The 23,130-nt window shown below is 48.0% G+C and overlaps 1 protein-coding gene across 1 annotated transcript in view; it reads left to right on the forward strand.

The window, feature by feature from the left end:
- Positions 1 to 2,661: 2,661 nt before the first annotated feature.
- LOC148527266 (fibrinogen-like protein 1) overlaps positions 2,662 to 23,130 on the forward strand; it is a 39,492-nt gene continuing 19,023 nt past the window's right edge. Inside the window, exons 1-3 of the mRNA XM_088469088.1 lie at positions 2,662 to 2,670; positions 10,405 to 10,488; positions 14,148 to 14,364. Of these exons, the coding sequence (XP_088325214.1) occupies positions 10,411 to 10,488; positions 14,148 to 14,364 (295 nt within the window). The 5' untranslated portion in view covers positions 2,662 to 2,670; positions 10,405 to 10,410. The remainder of the gene's footprint in view (positions 2,671 to 10,404; positions 10,489 to 14,147; positions 14,365 to 23,130) is intronic.

The raw sequence follows: 23,130 nt of genomic DNA on the forward strand, positions 1-23,130 counted from the left end.
TATATTTGCAGAGAATGCCATAACTCCGCTGAACTCCTACCATCACAAGGTGCAAATTCTGCCAATTTACAAATGCCGCCATCTTGGTTTCCAACCGATGCGTTGCGGTGGAATTCTAGGCACATACAAGGGATTACGCATGGCTCCTCAGCTGTTTTGTGCTATGTAAATGAGACTAATTATATTACATCTCTTAGGATGTAAGGCTTCATGGGCAGGGTCCTCTAACTTCCGTCTCTCCTACAAGCAGTATCCCTGTAACCTGTGCACCTTTGTTCCCAAGTCTCCATCTGGCCCACCAGTGACCCGTGTTGCCAGCTCTGAAAAACGTGCCCAAACCCATAGAAAAAAGTCCAATAAAAGCCCAATTTATGGGGGTGTCTCTTTGTCCTCACTCTCTACCTGCCTAACTTCCTTTACTCCCCTCTCTTCACTAACCTATATATTTTAACTCCCCATCCTTTTTACACTCTGCACGATGCGATGACCAACAGCCCAATATGTCGGGCACGACTCCATCCGCTATACCGGCGACGGCATCTGGGTCGTTTCATCGGCCTCGGCCATACATGAAGGCCGACGGAAAACAACCCGATGGACAACCGACGGAAACGCATAGTGGGTACATTGTATAAAGGAAAAAGACAGGTCAACCAGCACTAGCTCATGGAAATAGGAGTATACTACACAATGTGTTGAATCCAATCCTACTTGTATCTTTTAGTTCTAAGGGGTGAAAGACCGAGACTTAAGCCGGCCACACATCTAAAGATTATCTGTCCAACCAGCCAACTAGTTAAGTGGTTGGAATGAAAATCTGGTAACGTCTGGGAGTAAATGATGACCCTCCATTCCCCTCACCTCTTCTTTACCTCCTTCATTCCTTTCACCTAACTCCATTATCCCCTCTCTGTAGCAGCAATTTTATCCCCCTCCCCCCACATGTACCTGTCTTATTTCATTCATCTATTTTACTCCTCCCTCTTGCCTGCCCCCTCCAACTTCACAGCTGCTGCCCTCTATTCCCTAGACATAACCTTCACCCCCTCCCTCAGTCCCTACCAGTGTAAAATACACACACACACACACACACACACACACACATTCACTTACCTCCAGAGGCACTTATATATGTGCGACCTTTGTTTGATTTAGTAACGTAATATAGCACGCTACTGCCACTGTCCGTAATGTGAGTTTACAGCCTCATATCAGTCATACTGTACCAATATCAGTTGTAAGATGGCGAGGCTGGTGGAAACATGGTCACACATTGAGGTGCGTAGTGTGATTAGATTTCTGTGTCTAAAGGGCACATCAGACGTTCAGCGCATCAGCATTATCAGTAACTTGAATGAGTCTGTCCCCCTGATTCAGACCTGTAATGCGGTACTAATTGTCATCTGTGGTGGATGTGCTTGGCCCGGCCGGATCGGTGCTCATCATGAACATCTGTCCTGTTGTTATCAAAGGCAGAGCTCCAAATCCAAACCTGTTTCCGTGACATGACTTTATCACCGTACACCTCGACAACATCTGACAAGTTGGTGATGAATTTTGGCTGCTGATGTTCCCTTTAGATGGAGAAATCTAATCACACTACCCACCTCAATGTGTGACCATGTTTCCGCCAGCCTTGCCATCTTACAGCTGATGTTGGCACAGTATGACTGATATGAGGCGCAGTCTATTTCCCTATAGATTGTAAGCTTGCGAGCAGGGCCTTCCTACCTATATATCTGTATGTTATTACCCAGTTTTGTTCTATTAATGCTTACAATTGTAAAGCGCAACGGAATATGCTGCGCTATATAAGAAACTGTTAATAAATAAATAAAATAATGGCTGTGAGGGGAAGCAGTGGTCTACCTGGCCTGGGCTGGCGGGAGATTCGAGTGAAACAGAGAACATTACACACATGAGAGGACTTGTTACCCTACAGAGAACATTACACACATGAGAGGACTTGTTACCCTACAGAGAACATTACACACATGAGAGGACTTGTTACCCTACAGAGAACATTACACACATGAGAGGACTTGTTACCCTACAGAGAACATTACACACATGAGAGGACTTGTTACCCTACAGAGAACATTACACACATGAGAGGACTTGTTACCCTACAGAGAACATTACACACATGAGAGGACTTGTTACCCTACAGAGAACATTACACACATGAGAGGACTTGTTACCCTACAGAGAACATTACACACATGAGAGGACTTGTTACCCTACAGAGAACATTACACACATGAGAGGACTTGTTACCCTACAGAGAACATTACACACATGAGAGGACTTGTTACCCTACAGAGAACATTACACACATGAGAGGACTTGTTACCCTACAGAGAACATTACACACATGAGAGGACTTGTTACCCTACAGAGAACATTACACACATGAGAGGACTTGTTACCACCCTTGTATATAGTGAGGCAGTATCCAAAATTTCCTCAGAAATCATACTTAAAAAAAACCATCTTTCGAAATTCCAGCATTTCTGTCATACGCAGCCTGTAATATAAACCATCTGGGTGTATAGTGATGCAATCAGCCTGTTGTTACCACATAGCTAATACATAGCAGGGCTTTCTGTTTTTATTTATTTTGCCATCTCTTACTACGGATAAAAGCTCTAGGAGCATAGAATACACAAGGTAAGTAAAACTCTCACAGTCTATGTATATTCAGAAGCCTTTTCCATTCTATGTTTCAGGAGCTGTATTATAAGGTGTATTCTCTTATATTAGTTTGCTGTTTGCAGACGTGTAGAGTATAATAATACCCAATGTAATCCTGTTATATAGGGTGTGACAGAAAACTGCTACATGGTGATTGATACAAGTGTTTTCTTCAACTAAAGAATTCTGTAAAAGCTTAATATTGGTTGTCCTACACCCAGCTGTGACTGTGTCACGGTGCACTGGCCAAGTGTTGGGTTCAGCTGACTTTTCTGTTGCTGTGCGAGCGTTAGCATTGGCACAGCATCCAATCTGCACACACTGAAAGGGAATAATATTTCCAGCCAGTAACTTTACAACCCTGCAGCTGTGACAACTTGGAGTTGCAGGGTTTTCAGATAAAATCATCCTTTTTAACAGGAAAAGTTAGAAATTAAATGCACCAAGTCAGTTTGGTAGTTTTAGGGAAATATAGTGCTTTCCCTCAGTATTAAATTAAAAGTTCTATTAATGTAGAGTAGGTACTAACTAAAGATCTGCATTGCCACTCTTCACAGTAATACAAATTTTAGTAGCTCAGTCATTTACTGATCCGGTGCTCTGAAATAACTCCACCACCACCGCAAAGGTTTTACCTATTTCACTGACAGCAGCAATCAAAGGATCACGGTGATAGGCAAGCTTTTCTAAAATAGTGGTAAAATGCAATCCCCATTGAGGTTGATGGGAATGGCAGAAAACACCACTACATAGGTGAGGGCTAATTGTAACGTTGGTAACCTTCTCACAAAACGAGAGGTGAGAAAAGCCCTTTCTCCAATGATGGATTTCCTCACCTTCATGGATAGGTAACTACAGTAAGCCCTATATTTATACATCAGTGTGCCCCAATGACTTTAGAATGGACCACGGGACAGTATAAGAATATTTTTATTATTAAAGTGTCACAAGTCTCGGACGGATTATGGATGCAGCCCGTATTTAGGGAGTTGGCTAGACCTATGCCTGAGGCGCGGAGTCTAATGTGCCGGCGGTATTCACCAGGGACCCTCGCCAGAAGGCATGGGCTTGGCTGCGTCCGACACACAGGTCGCAGCCCTCAGGATAGGTTCCCTTATACAGGTGCTGGTAAACTCCGGATGAATCGGAGAAGACGTATAGCTTAGTTGACAGGCCGGGTCAGAACCAAACGGACTAGACAGTACCAGGGAGCAGACGAGAGCAGGTCACAGGGAATAGCCGAAGTCAAAACCAGATATCAGATGCAGTACCAGGGGTCAGGCGAAATCAGGGTCACAAACAAAGCCAAGGTCAGAGTCAGGTAATGGAATATCACAGGAACGCTGGAGTATGGTAAATGAGCCTATACTCTGGCACTGGAGTGCTCCCAGAGACTTCCTTAAATATGCAGGGCTACCCCAGTCACTTCCTGTGACGTTGCTAAGGGCGTGTGTATGGCCCTTTAAATCTTAAGCAGGTGGGTGCGCGCCCGTAGGGAGCCGCGGCCGCCTGCATCCGTCAGGGGAAGGAGAGGCAGAGACCAGCAGGGAACGCCGGAGATGCACCACCCACTGCCCCTCTGCAGACCAGTGCCGCCGGACTCGGTAAGTGAGCGCCGGAGTCTGACAGGCTGTGACATAAAGTATCCCTTTGTACAAGCAAGAGTTGAGAAACTTCTACTTCATTTAATTCAAATGACGGATACAGTTGTTGTGGGATTGGCAGTAACTAGGGGTGGGCAAACAGTGCCATGACTCATGGCACAAGACCTAGGGGACACTACTGTTGGTGCCCCATGGTACCTGTATTTGGCTTGCAGGATGCCTGGAATTGCAACTCGCTGCAGAGTCACCTTAAGCAAACAACTGCTGCTCTGTGTGCTCAGTATCCTAACCCTACAACTACCTTCCCGCACCATAAACCTAACCCTTCACTCTAGCGCCTAAACATACCCCCCTCCCACAGCCTAAACCTAACCCTCCCCTCTAGCGCCTAAACCTAACCCCGCTCTCCCAGCGCATACACCTACCCCCCCCCCCACAGCCTAAACCTAACCCTCCCCCACTAATAACTAACCCTAACCCTCCTCCTAACACCAGTAGTTACTGTCGGGATGATGGTGCCCGGATTCTGACGCGTGTCGGAATTCCGTCGCCGGAATTCTGAGTGCTGCATCCCGCACGCCGGGATCTAAACTACATCCTGGCAACGCATCCTTGGCATGACATCAGGTCACATGTTCGGGGGGAACATGGTTGTGGATGTCACAATACTTGTGTGCCTGGTTGTAGTCTGATGTAGAACTTAGTCACAAGTCACAAGTTGGTGATTACATATGAAGAATGAGAATGGTTGGTGGCAGGCTGGGATTGCAATGCTGGATATGCAGATAAAGAATAGTCAGACTAGCAGGAATCACTGTAGTGGAGTTAACTTGTTTGAAGCAATGGGATTAATCACTAAGGCCCTGATTCAGAGCCGCTCGCTGCTGGCGGGCGCTCGCTCTGAATCTGGGCATTTTTTGTTTGTTTTTTTTTTACTCCGGCCGCTCGCAAAGCTGCAGGTGACCATCCACAGCTTGTGCGAGCGGGCTGGAGACCGTCACGGTTATCGCGATCATCAGGCTTGCGACGAGACCCTGGGGTAGGGTCTAGCTGCCGCAAGCCCGAGTGGACTCCCTGCCCCCCCCCCAACAAACGCCATGCATTCCTAAGGGAACGCCTGCGTTTGTCCGGCCACCCCCCTACCCGCCCACAAAATGGGGCGAGCTGTCAATCAACATCGACAGCCTCCCCGTCTTGTTGCGAGCCCCGCAGCGACTGAACTTCAGTCGCTCAGCGGGGCACGCGCTCGCCGGAAACAGCGCGTGCGAAGTGGGCAACCATCAAGCCGCTTGCGAGCAGCTCTGAATCAAACCCTAAGTGCCTACTTTATAGACCCAAACAGGAAACCAAAATCAAAATGGATTCTTCTAAGGTATACTGGACAGCTAAAAGCAAGTTCAAAGATAGTAGCAGCCTATGTGGCTGGAGTTGTGGAGGTGGCATTATCAGAGTCCATCCCTAACAGAACCAGATCTACCCTCCTACTAGATCACAGTGATGACATCACAGGGATTACTACACAAAACTGAAGACTAGTTAATGGGATATTGGATGGCAGGAAATCACATTATATTATTTCTAGGCCACACAACATGATCTCTAAGCAAGGTCATGTTGTGTGGCCTAGAAAGAATATAATACATTTAGATGTTCACAAATATTGTAAAGCAGCAATCGTAGAGTAATCTCACAAAATTGTAATTGTTTAAGGTTCTAGAATGTCACGGATGCCAATGTGAACATACAGTATACATATGAGATGCTACAGCCAATAACGTGATCAGACCACTGGAAATTACAATAAAGTAATTCTCATTCACCTTCAGAAAGTCTTAGAATATACTGTACATCAGGGGTGGCCAGACTTTTGGACTTGGTGATCTACTTTTAAAGCTAAGAGCCGTATTCAATCTGATTCGCACCCGCGATACTTTTTCCACTAATGGACTTTGCGCCTACTTCGTCTGTTTTGCATGCGGAAAAGTATCGCGCGCATGCCCACGTATCCCCGTATTCAATTTGAAAGTACGCGAAAACGGCACCCTGCGAAACTGTAACAAGTGGAAAGTCCTGTCAGATTTGGGGAAATCAGCCTGATACCCCCCAAAAGATGCTCTGACATGGGGGTTCCCTAGGATACCCCCCAATTTGGCTTGCTGAAGGTATCTGGTGTTTTTAAACGGGTTCAATAGCTGCTAAATAGCGTTTTTGTATAAGTGGTGCAGAATAGTATTCAGGAGTATTTTTTTGCAGAAAATAACTTCTCCCAGCAAATTTGGGGTACTTGAAAATGGGGGCCAACATATTTTAAAGGTGCTAAATTTAAGTTTAAAAGATCGTGAAAAATCCACCTGCCGCAAGCACCTGCCATGAAAAAAAACACTTGGGTCATACTTGGGGACCCCCCTAGAGTCTAGTTCGCTAGTTTTTAACTTTGTACCCCATCATTTTTTTCACCCCCAAAATGAAAGTGATTTTTCGGGGTGTTCTTAAGTGTTTTTTTTTTATTATTATTATTTTGACGCAGTTTACCTTTGGGGGACTGTCTGAAGGTTACATGGGGGTACCCGCAGCGTTGCACCCCAAAACCCCAATTCTGCACTTTTTTCCACCTGCTATTCACAGGCGAAACTTTTTCGCCTATTACATTGCATTGACTTTCTGCCTAGGCAGAAAGTCTTTCAAATTGAATATGGCGATACTTTTCCGCCTGGCGAAATGACGTCATCAGCGAAACTTTTTCGCTGATTCCGGCTTTTCGCTCCAAATTGAATACGGGCCTAAGAATCTTTCGTGAACTACTGAATTTCTTCATTTGCTTGCGCCTTAGGTGCGAATGTGAAAAAGTGAGTGTGATGTGCAAAAAAGATGTGATGTGCAAAAAAGGGGGCGTGAAGACAGTTCTGCTGAAATCACACAATGGCCCCCACAGTTAAAAAAATTAAATGCATTGGCTCTCACAAAAAATATAAAACATACATTAAATTGCCCCAGCCCCCCACAGAATACTGACCTGTCTGAGAGAGAGAGGAACTCCGAGTCCCTCCCTGCACTAGTCGTGGGCAATACCAGCAGTAGCCGCAGTGCAGGCCTGCCAATCTTGATAGGTCCACTCCAAAGTGCAGTACTGCACCCCATTTTGGGTTTGGCGCCTTTGAGCCGGACCTGCCCCCGTGCCCCTCCTTAGCCTGGCTCTGCTCTACCCTGTCACTACCCTCCCTGACTGTAGAAAATCTCCTGTGTCCTGACCTCAAGTCTCTGCTCCGTCCTCAGCTGAACCGTCGCAATGGAGGCCGTTATATCTGACAGACTCAGCAAATGAGAATTAGCCTGATTCTTATAGGCTATTGCTGTGACAGTGATAGCCGCGGCTTCAGTTTGGCGCAGCAGCCAACAAGAATCACACTGATTTAATTGGACGCTGCTAACTGTTGCTGGATGTGGACGAGCCAACTCAATCGATTGGTTGGAGTGTCTGCGGGAGACCAGTCGGTCGCAATCGCCGCTTTGGACACCCCTGCTGTACATAATAAAGCTGACTTCTGATGTAAAGTTTTGCTCTGTTCGTTTTCATTTCGACAGATAAATGTCCGTGGTAATTTCAGTGTGCTCAACTGTCTCATTTTCTGTTTTAACTATTGCTCAGTTTGACTCCATCTTATCAAATATAAGTGAATTATTTAGAAAAATCCTATGTGATTAGCCCAATCACCTCCGTATAGGCACATGCCTGAGATCATTGTTGGAATGCACACAGTAATGTGGGCAATAAGGATGCAGGGCCGAAACTAGGATTTTTGTCACCAGGGGCAAGACAGTAATTTGGCGCCCCCCATGTAATTCCCCCTGCAGTAGTGCCCATATTGTAATGCCCCCATAGTAATGCCCATATGTTAATACCCCCATAGTAATGCCCCTGTAGTGCCCATCATACAGTAATGCCCCTGTAGTGCCCATGCTCCCATATTAATGCCCCTGTAGTGCCCATGCTTTCATAGTAATGCCCCTGTAGTGCCCATGCTCTCATAGTAATGCCCCTGTATTGCCCATGCCCCATAGTAATATCCCTGTAGTGCCCTTACAGTAATGCCCCTGTAGTGCTCATGCCCCCACAGTAATGCCCCTGTGGTAATGCCCCTGTAGTGCCCATGCCCCAATAGTAATGCCCCTGTAGTGCTCATGCCCCATTAGTAATGCCCCTTATTGCCTATGCCCCCATAGTAATGCCCCTGTGGTAATGCCCCTGCCCCCATAATAATGCCCCTGTAGTGCAGCTTATTAAAAAAAAAAATACTTACCTTGAACCCCGCTCCTGCATCCAGCGTCGCGTCCGGTCCGCCGGCTGCTCCTTGGAACTATGGGGGAGATGTCATGACGTCTCCCCCATAGTGCCCGTGGGGAGAGCCGGAAGCTGGAGTTCGGGAGAGAACTCCAGCCTCCGGCTACACCGCGTCGCTGCAGAGAAGGAGCCGGGCGCCCGCTGGTAATAAATATTACCAGCGGACGTCCGGCTTGGAGCCTCTCTGCAGCGCCGGGCTGGAGGTCACTGGCACCAGGTACAGCGGCTCACCCGGTGCACGTGCACCTCCAGCCCCCCCCTAGTTGCGGCCCTGAAGGATGCATCTGAATAAAGGGATCTGTAATTTAGCCATAATAATTTTGAATACATAGAGCAGCATTAAATAAACAAATTAGTCTATTAATAGCCATATCAGTGCCTGTGGTACCACTAGTTTCTACTATTAACATTTCTTTTAGATATTGTCCCAGACTGTGATTAATGTCACAGTATGTATGTATGAACAAACCTTGCTGCTGGCAGTTGGTGCTATTACAGTATCCTGGGGGGGATGTATTAAGCCTTAACCTGGGTACACGTCATACAATGGTACAACCCAGCCATGCGGTGACAGATGTAACGATACATTGCGCATGCCATACACACTGAACGATCCAGCGTACGATGGCGCAATGTATTGTTACATGCTACATGTAACTATACTGCGTCATTCATTGTATTGTCCCATTTGACGTGCCAGACAACAGATGGACGATGCAATGATCGATGGCCAGGAAAGACAGCTCGGGAGTACACACATATTGCAGCACCTTTGTTAGCCAGGCAAGACAGCAGCTGATATAGGCAACACCTTGCTATAGGGGAATAAGCCTAATCATAGTTAGAGACAGGCCAGGGGTCAGGACAAGCAGGTTAGTATTGAGTCGGTAATAGGTGGTCAAAACAGCAATGAGACAGCTAGAACAAGGATGGTAAGGAACAAGCCAGGATATTAGAGAGAAGTTAATAATGCACAAGTAATCAGCAAACAAAACTCAGGGACCTGTTACTCAGGCAACGGACTGTGCACTGATCTATCATTTTTTAATCCAGCACCTGCTAATATTAGTAGGTGTGACCCTAGGGTCTGATTTACTACCGATCGCAACTGCGATTGCAATAGCGATTAGGCACAGAGTCTCACTGCGATAGTATGCTAATCCATTGCGATCGCTATGCCGCCACAGCACTACATAAGGGCACCCACCTTACCTTACACACATCCGTAATCCTTAGCAAGACTGCAAAACCATCGGTAACACCGAGTACCATCGCGGCCTCCCGCACACTTGCACGAGCTCTGACCTTACTCAGGAATTGCTAACCTCAGCACACGCTATAGTACACAAGCTGCATATCGCAGAGGATAATTTATGCACGCCCATGCAACGGTGTTCATACACACTGGCACGCCTGCGTTTCTCTGACAACCCCCCCATCACCACTCACAAAACGGCCCTTCCTGTCAATCACTCTGCGATGGGTCTGCGTAGTCACTGTGATTGCAGTCCCGATCGCAGTGGCTGGTTCGCGCACTGCGATGTATACACATGCGCAGTATGCAACAATCAGCTGATTGCATGCGTATTAGCAGTTGCGATCGCTGCTGAATCAAGTCCCTAGACAGAGTACATAGAAGGAACATTTGTGCCTCTATACAGCACAACTGGCTTCCTGTATCTGCATGCGATTCCAGGCAAACCAGGGATAAATCATACACTTCCACATGTACTCTGACAAGTGATTCATTCCTGGTGTCTCCTACAGGTCATCATGGGAATGACACCAATGCTGTGGCTGATTGTTCCTCTGGTTATCGCACACCCTGCTCTGTCTGCACCAAGACCAAAGGTGAGTGATTGTTTTCCCAATGGTTTCTGAGATGAGGAGGCCGATATTAGATCTCTGGGCCTGATTCAGACCCGGTCGCAAGCGCTGAGCACTTGCAACAGGGTTGATGGTGGCCCAGAGCGCATGCGCACGACGGAGCCGGCTCCGTCGTGCACATGCGCGAGACCCGGAGAGCAAACGGCAATCCGTCGCTCCGGGTCTCGCACCAAAGGGGGCGTGCTGTCGATGTTGAGTGACAGCACGACCCCTTTGGTGGGTGGGTCGGGGGGGTGGCTGCCCAGACGGAGGCGTTCCCATGGGAACACCTACCATTTGGGGGCGGCCCCACTGACATCACAAGTGATGTCAGTGGGAGAGCTTTCGGCTCTGTTTGAGCCGAAAGCTCTCTGGGGCTTGCAGCCACGAGACCCTACCACAAGGGTCTCATCGCAAACCCGATGGTCAAGACCATCGCGACCATCATCCTGGCCGCTCGCTTTAGCTGTGGGTGGCCGCTCCATAGGAAAAAAAAAAAAAAGACGCCCTTATTCAGAGCGAGTGCTCTTTCAGATCGTCCGGCTCTGAATCAGGGCCTCTGTGTGCAGAATGATGAATGGAGGGACAGTGTCATATATATGGAGTGATAGTTAAACAGTATATCATTATCAGTTAAAAGGTATTAAGCCGCACATCCACTACCCAAACCACTGAAGACAGTATGATTATGACATCGTAATTGTACTGTTGTTCCCCATCCCCTGCAGTGCCTACACTGAACGATCAGTAAATTCAGTGCAGGCACCCTCCATCATCCCCGAACATGGTCAATCTGTCGTTATCGGCAGATTGACCAGCATGTTCGGGCGATGATTGATGTCGGGAGCGCGTATCGCTGGTCATTTCCAACATTTGCATGCCCGATTTGTGCCTGATTAATGAGCGAATGAACGATAACGATGTCGTTATTGTTCACTCACTCGGTTTAATCGGGTAGTGATTACCTGCCTTTAGACACTGAAGATTAGAGATGTTACAGGACACTAAAAGGCAGGTCAGTGCAAATAATGGAGATTTACACACTGGATGACTTGGTTTGATAAGAAACCGGAACACATCTATACATACAACTCACACACTGACCACTGGGCCTGATTCAAGCGGGTCGATGGTGGCCCAGTGCGCCGGCTCCGTCGTGCGCATGCACGAGACCCGGATAGCGATGGGCAAACCGTCGCTCCGGGTCTCGTACCAAAGGGGGCGTGCTGTCGATGTTGAGTGACAGCACACCCCCTTTGGTGGGCGGGCCGGGGGAGTGGCTGCCCAAACGGAGGTGTTCCTCTGTGAGAGCCAAAATCTCTCTGGGGCTTGCGGCAACGAGACCCTACCACAAGGGTCTCGTCGCAAGCCCGATGGTCGCGATGGTCTTGACCATCGCGACCATCTTCCTGGACGCTCGCTATAGCTGTGGGTGGTCACCCACAGCTATGCGAGCGGCCAGGAGGCCGCTCTAAAAAACAAGAAGGCCGGCCCTGATTCAGAGCGAGCGCTCTGTCAGAGCGTCCGGCTCTGAATAAGGCCCACTGTACAACAAGGGTAACTGTACAATTATTGGGTTGTGTATTCAAAATAGCAACTCATATAATGATAAGAAAATACTAAACAAAAACAAAGTTGCTTTAAAATAAAGAAATAAAACTTTTGGATCAGTGATGGCAACCTGATACACTTCCAGGGTCACATGTATGGCAATGTACCTTTCAGGAGGGTAACACGTTATTCCTAATCTTGCTAATAATCTAAAAGAATACATTTAATGAAAGAAACCCCATGTCTTTAGAATAGATCCCCATGTACTCTAAAATACCTTTCAGATTCTCCCACATGCCACTAAAATCCACAACAGCCCTCAGACTGCACAGAGGGCCTGATTCACCGCTGATCGCAACTGCGAATGCAATAGCGATTACGCGCGCAGTTCAACTGTGATAGTATGCTAATCCATTGCGATTGCTAAACCGCCACAGCACAACATAAAGACGCCCACTTTACCTTACACACATCCGTAATGTTTAGCAAGACTGCAAAACCATCGGTACAATTCAGTACCATCGCAGCCTCACGCACACTTGCACAAGGGCTGACCTTACTCAGATATTGCTAACTTCATCACACGCTATCAGGCCTCAGGCTGCGTAGGGCATCACAGTGGATAATTTGAACGCCAATTCAATTGCGTGCATAAAGGCACTGGAACGCCTGCGTTTCCCTGACCACCCCCCGTCACTGCCTGGCACTTCCTGTCAATCACTCTGCAATGGGTCTGCGTAGTAACTGCGATCGCAGTCCCAATCGCAGTGGCTGGTGTGCACACTGCGATGCATGTGCAGAAATCAACAATCGCCCGATTGCGTGCATATTCGCAGTTGTGAACGATAATGAATCAGGCCCAGAGTGCACAATCACACAGCCCCCTCATATTTAGAATACCTTTTGCCCCAAATCTTCTTGCCGCTCATTATGCACAATGTCCCCCAGGAAGAGTGTAATGGGCAGCACAGACGGTGTAGTGGTTAGCATTACTGCCTCACAGCACAGAGGTTGTGGGTACGATTGCCCTAACTGTGTGGAGTTTGTATATTCTCCCTGTGCTTGCGTGGGTTTATTTTGGGTACTCCGGTTTCCTCCCACACTCCAAAAATATACTTATAGGTTAATTGGCTCCCAGCAAAAATTAACAGCTTGAGTACAACGAGGTTGGCAATTTCTGAGTAAGGTCAGACCTACTGCAATTCTGCATGAGGGGCCGATGTTACTCGATGTATACGCAGGACTGCAAGTATTACGGATGTGAGATAGCTGTAGTGGGCGCCTCTATGCTGGCTGTGCGATGGGATCGCGTTAGCATTCATTAGCATATTTTTGCAGCGGGGCTGCATGCGTATTCGCAGCTAAGATCGCAATAGCGATCTGTAGTGAATCAGGCCCATAATCCAGTCATTTTACTCGTAAACGTTACCTGGACTGGTCCTGCCGTCGCAGAAATAGAACAATCTTGCTACAGCACCTAAATGGCCAATGACAATTTGCATTATATTAGAAACAAGTGACATCCAGTGGCTACAGCAAGTATTGCACATTAAATAGAAGCATAAGGACCACTAACCGTAAATTACAAGTAGCTTTGCATAAAAGAGCTAGCACTGCAGTAATATTCTCATAAAGCTTGGAATATGTTTAATGTGCTCATCCTTTATCTAAAGCTCTGAGAAGCTGTTTTAATGTAGAATGTAATAATTTTAATTTATATACAAGGATATAACCATCAATAGTCAATAACCAACCATACTCCAGATTAGGGGCCCATCCAAGCTCTCAGCAGCCTTAGTGTTGGGCTCTTTATATACTTATGAAGGGAAAGAGAAAATGTTCACATTTCTGTATATACACCTTGGTATTAATGTTGACACATATTGGTATCTATAATTATACGTATTACATATTTTTACAGACTTTTGGCATTTCCATAATTATTTTCTCATTTAATCATTTGTTTGCACCATTAATAGTTTATTTTCACAACTCTCACAACATTCCTTCACTAGTGGATTCCTGATATGTTTTACTAGTCGTCACTCGCATTAAAAAGAAATAATTTTGTGATTCATTGTTTCTTGGTGAAGGACATAGAGATCTGTCAGCAGGACAATGCTAAACTGCTGCACCGGATCCAAATCCTGGAGAACCTACTGGAGCTGGGGAAGCTGCAACTGAAAGACCTCAGAGGGAATAAGTATCACTCGGTCAGGAGTAAGGTCTTCAAAAGCAATTTGGTTAAAAGTGGAGTGAAAGATGTACTCATGCCTCCAACTAGTGGGAATCTCATTGTTTATGAGGAAGGTGGGAAAAACATTATTATTATTATTGTTATAATTATTATTAGTGTATAGTTTTATTCACTCAATGTATTTGTAACTCAAATCTGGAGCGAAGTCTCTGCTAAGTCCACTTCCCACCTACCATAATAAACAAAATTCTATAGTGTACCTTAAAAAAAATGGGGGGGGGGTGGCAGTGTCTGCTGCTGTAAACGCCTTCTAAGTAGTCCAAACTTAGGTTACTTAGGCCCCCATTTATTACTGATCGCATATGCAATGCAATCAGGGCATTCCATTACCATCCATGACTGCTTTGCAATATGCGATCATACCACCTGGATGCAGGGCCGGCTCGAGGCATGTTTGGCCAGTGCGGTCAAACAGGGGCGCCACCCCATAGAGGGCACACCCCTCCCAACATCCCGATTTCAGCAGGACAGCACTGTTCCTCTATTCCACCCGTGGGCCTTAGTGTCTCGCGGGTGGTCTGGTGGGGAGGTTGGGCTCCCCCACCGCGGCAGCTGTGTGGCTGTGGCAGACCCCGGAGTGGCTGAATGGATGCTGCGCGCATGCGTGTGGCATCCATTCAGTGCAGGGAGAGGGCTGGGGTAAGCGCAGCTAGTGACGGAGTAATTTAGGGGGCGTGGCCTATGGTAATTAGGACATGCCCTCATTTTGTCTGTCGCTTGTGGCTACCCCTGGAGCCGGCCCTGCCCGGATGTATCATCAGGGACACAGGCTCCCTGCAATCTCTCCGTAGAGCTGCTGGCCAGTGCCGGAGCTGCTGCGAATGAGCAGTCACGCTGACTGCACATGTGCGGCGGCCATTGCTGGGGGAGGGTTCAGGAGGAACTATCTGCCGGCTAATTATGTGGTGTGTAGCCATAGGCTACAGCGGCTAATGCCATCTTTACATCGCGTTAGCTGCGGGGACCAATATCGGGAATGCATCACAGTCCAGATATTGGTAAATATGGCAGCATCGCATCCCTCATAACCATGGGGATGTCCTAAAGCAGTTTCCCACAAGGGTGGGGATGCTCCTGAGCAGAAAGGAGAATCCAGTGGCCAAAGGAGGCATCCTGAGATGGTGTCAAAGGCATAGAACCTGAGGAAGGTGTAGACGGAAGACCACGTGGCTGCCCTGCACAATTGTGCAGCAGAAGTTCCACATCCCACGAGGGTCTCACAGACAGAGTAGAATGTGCTGTAACCGTGTTTGAACAGGAAGATCAGCTTGCATGTAAGCTTGAGAGATTGTCATGCAGAGCCATCGAGCCAGAGTCTGTTTGTTAGCTGGCCAGCCCCGTTTGTGAAAGCCATACAACACAAAGAGAATCCGATTTCCTAAAGGAGTTGGTACAATCCACGTAGATCCGAAGAGCATGAACCACATCCAGGGAGGCTTCACCTGCAGAGAGGTCCGAGGACTAGGAGGCCATAAACACAATCTCTTTAGGGAGGTAAACAGCCCGGGTACGGAGAACTGCTCTATCCGGATGAAAGATCAAGAAGGGGGAGAGACAGGAGAGCGCTCCCAAGTCAGATACCCTGCAGGCAGAGGAGATAGCGAGGAGGAAGAGCATCTTTGCAGTCAGGCACTTGAGGTCTACTGAGTCTAGAGGTTTCAAATGGAGGAGCATGTAAAGCCTGGAGACCCAAAGATAAATGCCACGGGGCCACCGGAGAAACAAAATGAGGTTGAAGGTGGAGAACACCCTAAAGGAATGTTCTAACATCAGGCAAGGGAGCGATCCTACGCTGGAACCAGACTAACAGCGTAGAAAGCTGAACTTTAAGGGAGGTCAGGCAGAAGCAGAGGTCTAACTAAACCTGGAGAAAGGCAAGCACTGGGGAAACCCTAAAAAACGTAGGATCATAGCCTCTGGGGGAGCACCATTGAAAGTAAGAGTGCCAAACTCTGTAAAAGATACGGGCTGAGGAAGGCTTACGCGCCCTGAGCATCGACTGGACCACAGAGCTAGAGAAACCCTTGGCTTTTAAGAGGGATGACTCAAGAGACATGCCATCAAAGACAGATGAGGTAGGTCCGGGTGCAGACAAGGGCCCTGCACTAACAGATCCAGCCATAGAAGTGGAAAAAGAGCGTCTATGGAGAGACTCCATAGGTCGTTGAACCATTGGCGCCTTAGCCAGGCTGGAGCTATCAGTATCACCGTTCCACCTTCTTGCTTGAATTTTTAGAGAATCCTCGAGAGGGAGACCAGAGGAAAGAGGTATGCAAGAGCATCCACGAAGGCGGCTGAGGGGTCTCTGGTCCTGGACCTTGTGGTTGTGACATGAGGCCATGAGGTCTACGTCTGGTAGGCCCCATTTGTCTATAGGTGTTGAAAGATGTGTTGAAAGATGTCCGGGTGGAGAGCCCAGTCTCCAGCGTGTATGTCCCGATAGCTTAGGAAGTCCGCTTCCCAGTTAAGGACTCCGGGGATGAACACTGCTGAGATTGCCGGGAGATGATGTTCGGCCCAGACCAGGATGTGTGCTACTTTCCGCATGGTTGCCCGACATCACGTGCCTCCCTGATGGTTGAGGTAGGCTACCGCAGTACTGTTGTTGGACTGGATTTGGAATAGCCTGCCCTGGAGAAGGTCTGGCAGCAGAATGAGCACTCTGTACACTGCTCGAAGCTCCAGAATGTTTATGGGCAGGTTGCTTTCCTGGGTTGTCCATTGTCCCTGAGAGGTATGATGACTGGTCAAAGTATCCCATCCACGAAGGCTGGCATCCGTAGTGAGGAGCTCCCAATCTTGGATCCAGAACGGGTAACCCTTGTCCAGATGGGACTTCTGCAGCCACCATGAGAGGGAAAGCCGAACCCCTGGAGGGAGGAGGATCATCTGGGACCGGATCAGTTGACACTGCCCGTTCCACTGGGAGAGAATCAGTTGTTGAAGGGGCCTGGAGTGGAACTGGGCGTACTCCACCATATCGAAGGTGGATACCATGGACCCCAGGACCTGCAATGGATACCCTTTGGTTCAGGGCCGAAATTTTGTCAGCTGGCAAAAGGATCCTTTGTGCTCGAGAATCCAGGAGTGCACCCAGAAGTACTATCCGCTGTGTCGGAGAGAGAGAGGACTTTCTCCACTTGACGAGCCAGCCATGTGCTTGCAGGCAAGCAATGGTCTGCTGGAGATGGCATTGTAAAACAGCTGGTGAAGGTGCCAAAATTAAGAGGTCATCTCGGTATGGCAGAATTCTGACACCCTGACGCCTGAGGTGGGAGAAGCAAATCCAGTATCCAACACAGCTTCTCCCAAATAAGAGGCCACTTCCTGGATATGGGAGATGTGGGCCAATTGCTCCCTGGTAGCGTCTGATGGCAGGCTGTCTTCAAGTGCATCCATTCTTTGATAGCCTTAGTTACCCAAGCCGCAGCCATAGCCGGCAGAGTAATAGCGCCAGAAAGCCAGTAAACGGACTTGTTACAAGTTTCCAGTTTTCTATCCGTGGCATATTTAAGGGAGGATGCGGACGGTATGGGCAGCGTAGAGATTCTGGCTAAGTGTGCCACGTGAGAATCAACGGTAGGGGGGACTTCCCACTTAGTACACTCGTCAGGTGGGAGAGGGTAAAAAGAAGCTAGTCTTTTTGGAATCTGGAACAGTTTGCCAGGAGTACGCCATGCTTCCCCCAGGAGCTTAGTGAGCTGGTCCGATTGAGGGAATGCAGCCTTAGCCAACTTTTGACGTTTAAACACTGGGGTTTTAGGCTTAGGGGCTGGTTCCGCATACTCTATGTTCAGGATCGATTTAATCGCCCACACTAGAGAAGAGACACCCACTGTTGAATGACGGTCCTCCTCGCCCGAGAAACGTGTGCATCATCTGAGGCAGATGATGCATACGTTTCTCCCCTCAGGCGAGGAGGACAGTCATTCAACAGGGGAAGCAATCGGGAAGCCGATTTAGACGCCCGCATTTACCCGACGCCGGGAGACCGGCGCCCGGCATCACGATCGTAGTGATGCCGGGTGCAGCGAGCGGACAGCCGCGCGGGGGGGGAGGGTTAGGTTTAGGGCTCCCGGGGGGGGACTTAGGGTTAGGCACCCCCCCGGGAGGGTTAGGGTTAGGCACCCCCGAGGGGGACTTAGGGTTAGGCACCCCCCCGGGTTTAGGCAGCGGAGAAGGGGGGGATTAGGGTTAGGCACTTGGGGGGGAAGTTAGGGTTAGGCACCCCTAAGGAGGGTTAGGGTTAGGGGGGTTAGGTTAGGTTAGTGGATACTTACCTATCCACGATCAGGATTTCCAGCACTGTCGGGCTTCCACTGCGTCGCACTCTGCTCCTGTCGGGCTGCCGCTGACGGGAATCGAACCGCCGGCCATGTGGCCGGCGGTATAACATACCCATTCCTTCAACAGTGGGTGTCCCTTCTCAGATGATGCGTCAGAATCCGAAAGCTGGGTGGACAGGCCGCCTATGTGCTTTGGCGGCTAACGGTCTGTCCGCCTTTAACATTTGCTGAAAGGCAGCAGACGTTTGAGCCATATTCTGAACTGAGTGGAAAAAACATCCATCCAAGCAGGATGAATAGGGGGGACATACATAGCTGGCTGTAACTGCTGTGGGTAACCCATGGTGGGAGGCAGCACAGGGGCTGATAAGTGATCCACTAACTGCGTCATAACCTGGGATAAAGAGGACACCCAAGGAGGCTCCTGGACAGGGGCTAGTAAGGTGGGCTAGTGAGGTGGAACGTAACAATTAGCACACAGACCGTCCTGCACAGGATCCTGAGGGGACAAGTCAGCTGAACAGGATCTGCATGTAACCAGCACAGGGGCCGCAGCCCCCTTATTACCCCTGCCTTTAGAAGATATAGTAATAGCTAGCAAGTAGCACACAATAAGTGTATAGCAAGTAATGAAATGTGACACCCTTCACAAATACAGGTAAATGTAAATCAACCCCTACACACCTGGTAGTTGAGGGTTAAGAAAGAGCAGGAGGGATAGAGATAACTGACAGTCAGAAAGTGAAGACAGTATACCACTAGCAAAAGTCACATACAATGCATATATATATTTGCAATGGGCATTGAATCAACTACTCAAGCCTTAATAGGTTGGTAGGATTCAGCGCTGCATGACCTGGCCCCAGGGAGAGGTATACAGGGAGACTGGACCTGTCTCACAGTGGCAGGAAGGTGAGGAGCCGCTCAGAGGCAGGAAGCCTCTTGTGATGGATCGCGCTCTGAGCTGGGGGAGAAGCTACTGGGGGGAGAGCTCACCTCCCCACTGCTGCATCAACCGCCAGGGCTGCTGGCCTCTACAACGGTCCCCAGTGCCAGACTTATATGTCCCGGTGGTCTAGTTGGGGTGCGGACAAACCGGACACTCCACCACAGCGTCCTCAGGCTGGTCTCAACCGCCGGAGGTAAGGACTGCGAAAGACGAGATTCCCCACAAGCGCTTCTGATGAAGGACAAAATGGTCTGAAACGTGTTAAGCGTGGGCTCTATGGACTGCATCCATTACTGAGTGGCTGGGCGTCTGTCCTGTCCTGTGGTGAATCCCGGTGTCCGGAGCTGGTTTATCACCTTTCCTTATTTACCAGCTAGGATTACAAGGATGTATTTTATGAAAATGCTGCTACTATGCCCCTGTGGATGTATCTTAGAACGCTTGATTCTTACTACATTTTGTAAGTGCAATCTATTATTAAAGTATATTTGTCAAGTCTGATCTGCACTATATTATATTTCTCTTTGTATCCTCCCACACATGTGTTGCTCTAAACAGCACATAAGGAGGGAAGATAAAAACTTTATTCCAGATTCCACCAAGGATCAATAAAAAATCTTTTATATGGACCTAATGGGATGATCCTATGTTCAATGGAGTCTGTATTTAACGGTGCTTATTATTTTTGCTACATCTATCATCCCTCACCTTTGTAAATCTGTTATGGGGAGAGCGCTAGAAGGTGACATTAGTTTCAATGCTAATTGAGTACTGGGTGTTTACTCTATTGTGTTATCACCACTTGCTGCACTTCTGATTTTATTGCGCACTGGTTTTGCAATTTTGCTAAATTTAGTAACCCCTGTTTGTAGGCAGTTGCGGACTGGAGCATAAAGGGCCCACAGGGGAACGTAATTATAGATGTCCACAAAGGGGTGCGGCCAGTCACTGGAGGGGTTGTATCTATCTATCCATCTATCTATACATATATATATATAAATAAATAAATTTGTCCTTGGTCCAGAACTCCCAATAACAATATTTAACTGTTGTCGGTGCCCTTACAAAAATGTACAGTGCAAAGGTGCAGCACTCATGACATCTTAGAATGAAAACTCAGAGATAGGCTGGTGCAGATAGGTAATGATGAGTATGGAGTGGTCAGGTAGGTAGTGCAGAGAGATAGTGTTTGGTAAGGAGGGTCAGAGAGCAGTGCAGATAGGTAGTGGTGAGTATAGAGGGGCCAGGGAGATAGTGCAGAGAGGTAGTGTTTGGTAAAGAGGGTGGTGCAGAGAAGTAGTGGTGAGCCACCCAGTAACCCTTACAATGCTGGTCAGTTGTGGGTAAATGAGACCACTACACATGTACTAACATTATGCCACACTGTAGTGCCACCCATATTATTCCACAGTGTAGTGCATTTACATTATGCCACACTACAGTGCCTCCCACATTATACCACACTGTAGTGCCCAACACATTATACCACACTGTAGTTCCCCCATTATGTCACACTGCAGTGCATTCACATTATACTACACTGTAGTGCCCACATGATACCATACTGTAGTACCCACACATTATGCCACACGTAGTGCCCACACTTTATACCACACTGAAGTGCCCACACTTTATACCACACTGTAGTGCATCCCACTGTTGTTCCCCCCAGATTATGCCACATTGTAGTGACAACATATTGTGCCTCCTGTAGTACCCACAGATTATGCCACCAATAGTGCCCACACGTTATGTCCACCTGTACATTATGCCGCACAATAGTGACCATCATATTATTACACACTGTAGTGCCCACACATTATGCTACACTGTAGTGCCCACACATTATGACACCAATAGTGCCCACATGTTTTGCCACCTGTAGTGCCCATGCAATTTGTTACACTGTAGTGCCCACACAGTGTACTCACCAGCAGCATCCTCAGGCAGCCGGCAGAGCAATCACAGGCATTCTCACAATGAGGCTGCGCTGCTGCTAAACTCCAGGTTAGAGGAGCATATGATGGGCTTCTCCAATCAGAGCTAAGCAGATGCTCCTCTGACCCCACTTCAGTGACTACTGCGATTTATTACCCAGTAGTGCACTGCAGTGCTGAGTCTGAATGACTGCAGTGTGCTCCAGTCCACTGCGTGTACCTGCTGGCTAGGTCAGTCACAGCCTTGATGACTGCCCGGCAAGCAGCTGCACTGCACCTGCCATAGGAGCAGTGCCATAGGCCATGCCCTCCCATGATTGAGGGCGTGGCCACAAATCAGGCGGCCCAGTCCAATCCTGTTTGTAGGACTGACTTCCTATTTAAGAATATCCATAGCATTGTCTACTGTCCAACAGGACTGATGTTTGGGCCCAAACGCTATCAAGAAGACATCCAATTGTCCATGTGTGGAAACTGCGTCATAGTGATTGGCCTCATGAGTGGTCAAGGTCACCAACTGAAATCTGATCTACCTCCTTTCCCAATTTTAGTGCATTAACAGATTATGGACTTTACCAATCTGTCTGGCTTACCAAGCGCCCTCCAAAGAGACAGCGTCTATACTACTAGAGGGCAGAACTGATTCAAAAACTATAAATAATATCCCCCTCGACTATCATCTCAGCCCACCATAAATATTATGGTATAAAGGATTGGATAGAGTAGGTGATATTGCATAATTTATTCTAATTCAAGCTTCTCTCAGTTACTTACAAAGCCCTCACCCAATCCTCTCCCATTTACATCATAGACCTCATCTCACTTCACACTCCAGCCCGCTAACTTCGCTCCACAAATGCACGCTGCCTCTGTTGCCAACTGAATACTTCCTCCCACTCCTGTCTCCCAAGATTTTGCCCATTCTGCTCCCAACCTCTGGAACTCTCTCCCTCTCTCTTTCAGACTTACCACCTCTCTACTAACCTTCAAACAGGCTCTCAAAACCCACGTCTTTATCAAAGCCTTCTAGCTCTCAAGCTAACCCACTGCTTCTTGATTCTTCCACACTTTCTACCCCAACTGTGTCACCCATCTGTCTTCACCACTTCTTTTAAAACGTAAGCTCTCAATAGCATGACCCTCTTCCCTCATGTGCTTCTCCTTCCCTTACTTATACTATCATTTACTCCTAACTTCCCACAATGGCACCCAATGCCGCATACACACTAGATGATAAAAGTGAACATTATGAACGATAACGATATATCGTTCATATAGTCTAGTGTGTAAGGCCCAAATGACCAACGAACTGCGCTCCCGCGAGTCGTTGACGATATCCCCAGTCGGCTGTACATTCAGCTCAATATGGGGATATCGTGAGTGATGCCATGCCCCCACGCTGTCGCTGGTTGGCATGGGCAAATGTGTATACACTTGCCGATGCTGGCACTCTCGTCGCTGACGATGTCGCTGCATACACACATCGTCTAGTGTGTATGCGACTTAACACTTGGTTGGTGATGCCCTACTTCTTATTTAAGTGTAATGATAACTAATGCAGCAATTGTTTTGTACTGTTAATAACTGTTTTCTCATTTGTTTATGTACTTTGTAAGGTGCTGCAGAACCCTTGTGGCGCCATATAAA

Source organism: Taudactylus pleione, unplaced genomic scaffold (genome assembly GCF_031769625.1).
Source record: "Taudactylus pleione unplaced genomic scaffold, aTauple2 ptg000089l, whole genome shotgun sequence".
Classification (NCBI taxonomy): domain Eukaryota; kingdom Metazoa; phylum Chordata; class Amphibia; order Anura; family Myobatrachidae; genus Taudactylus; species Taudactylus pleione.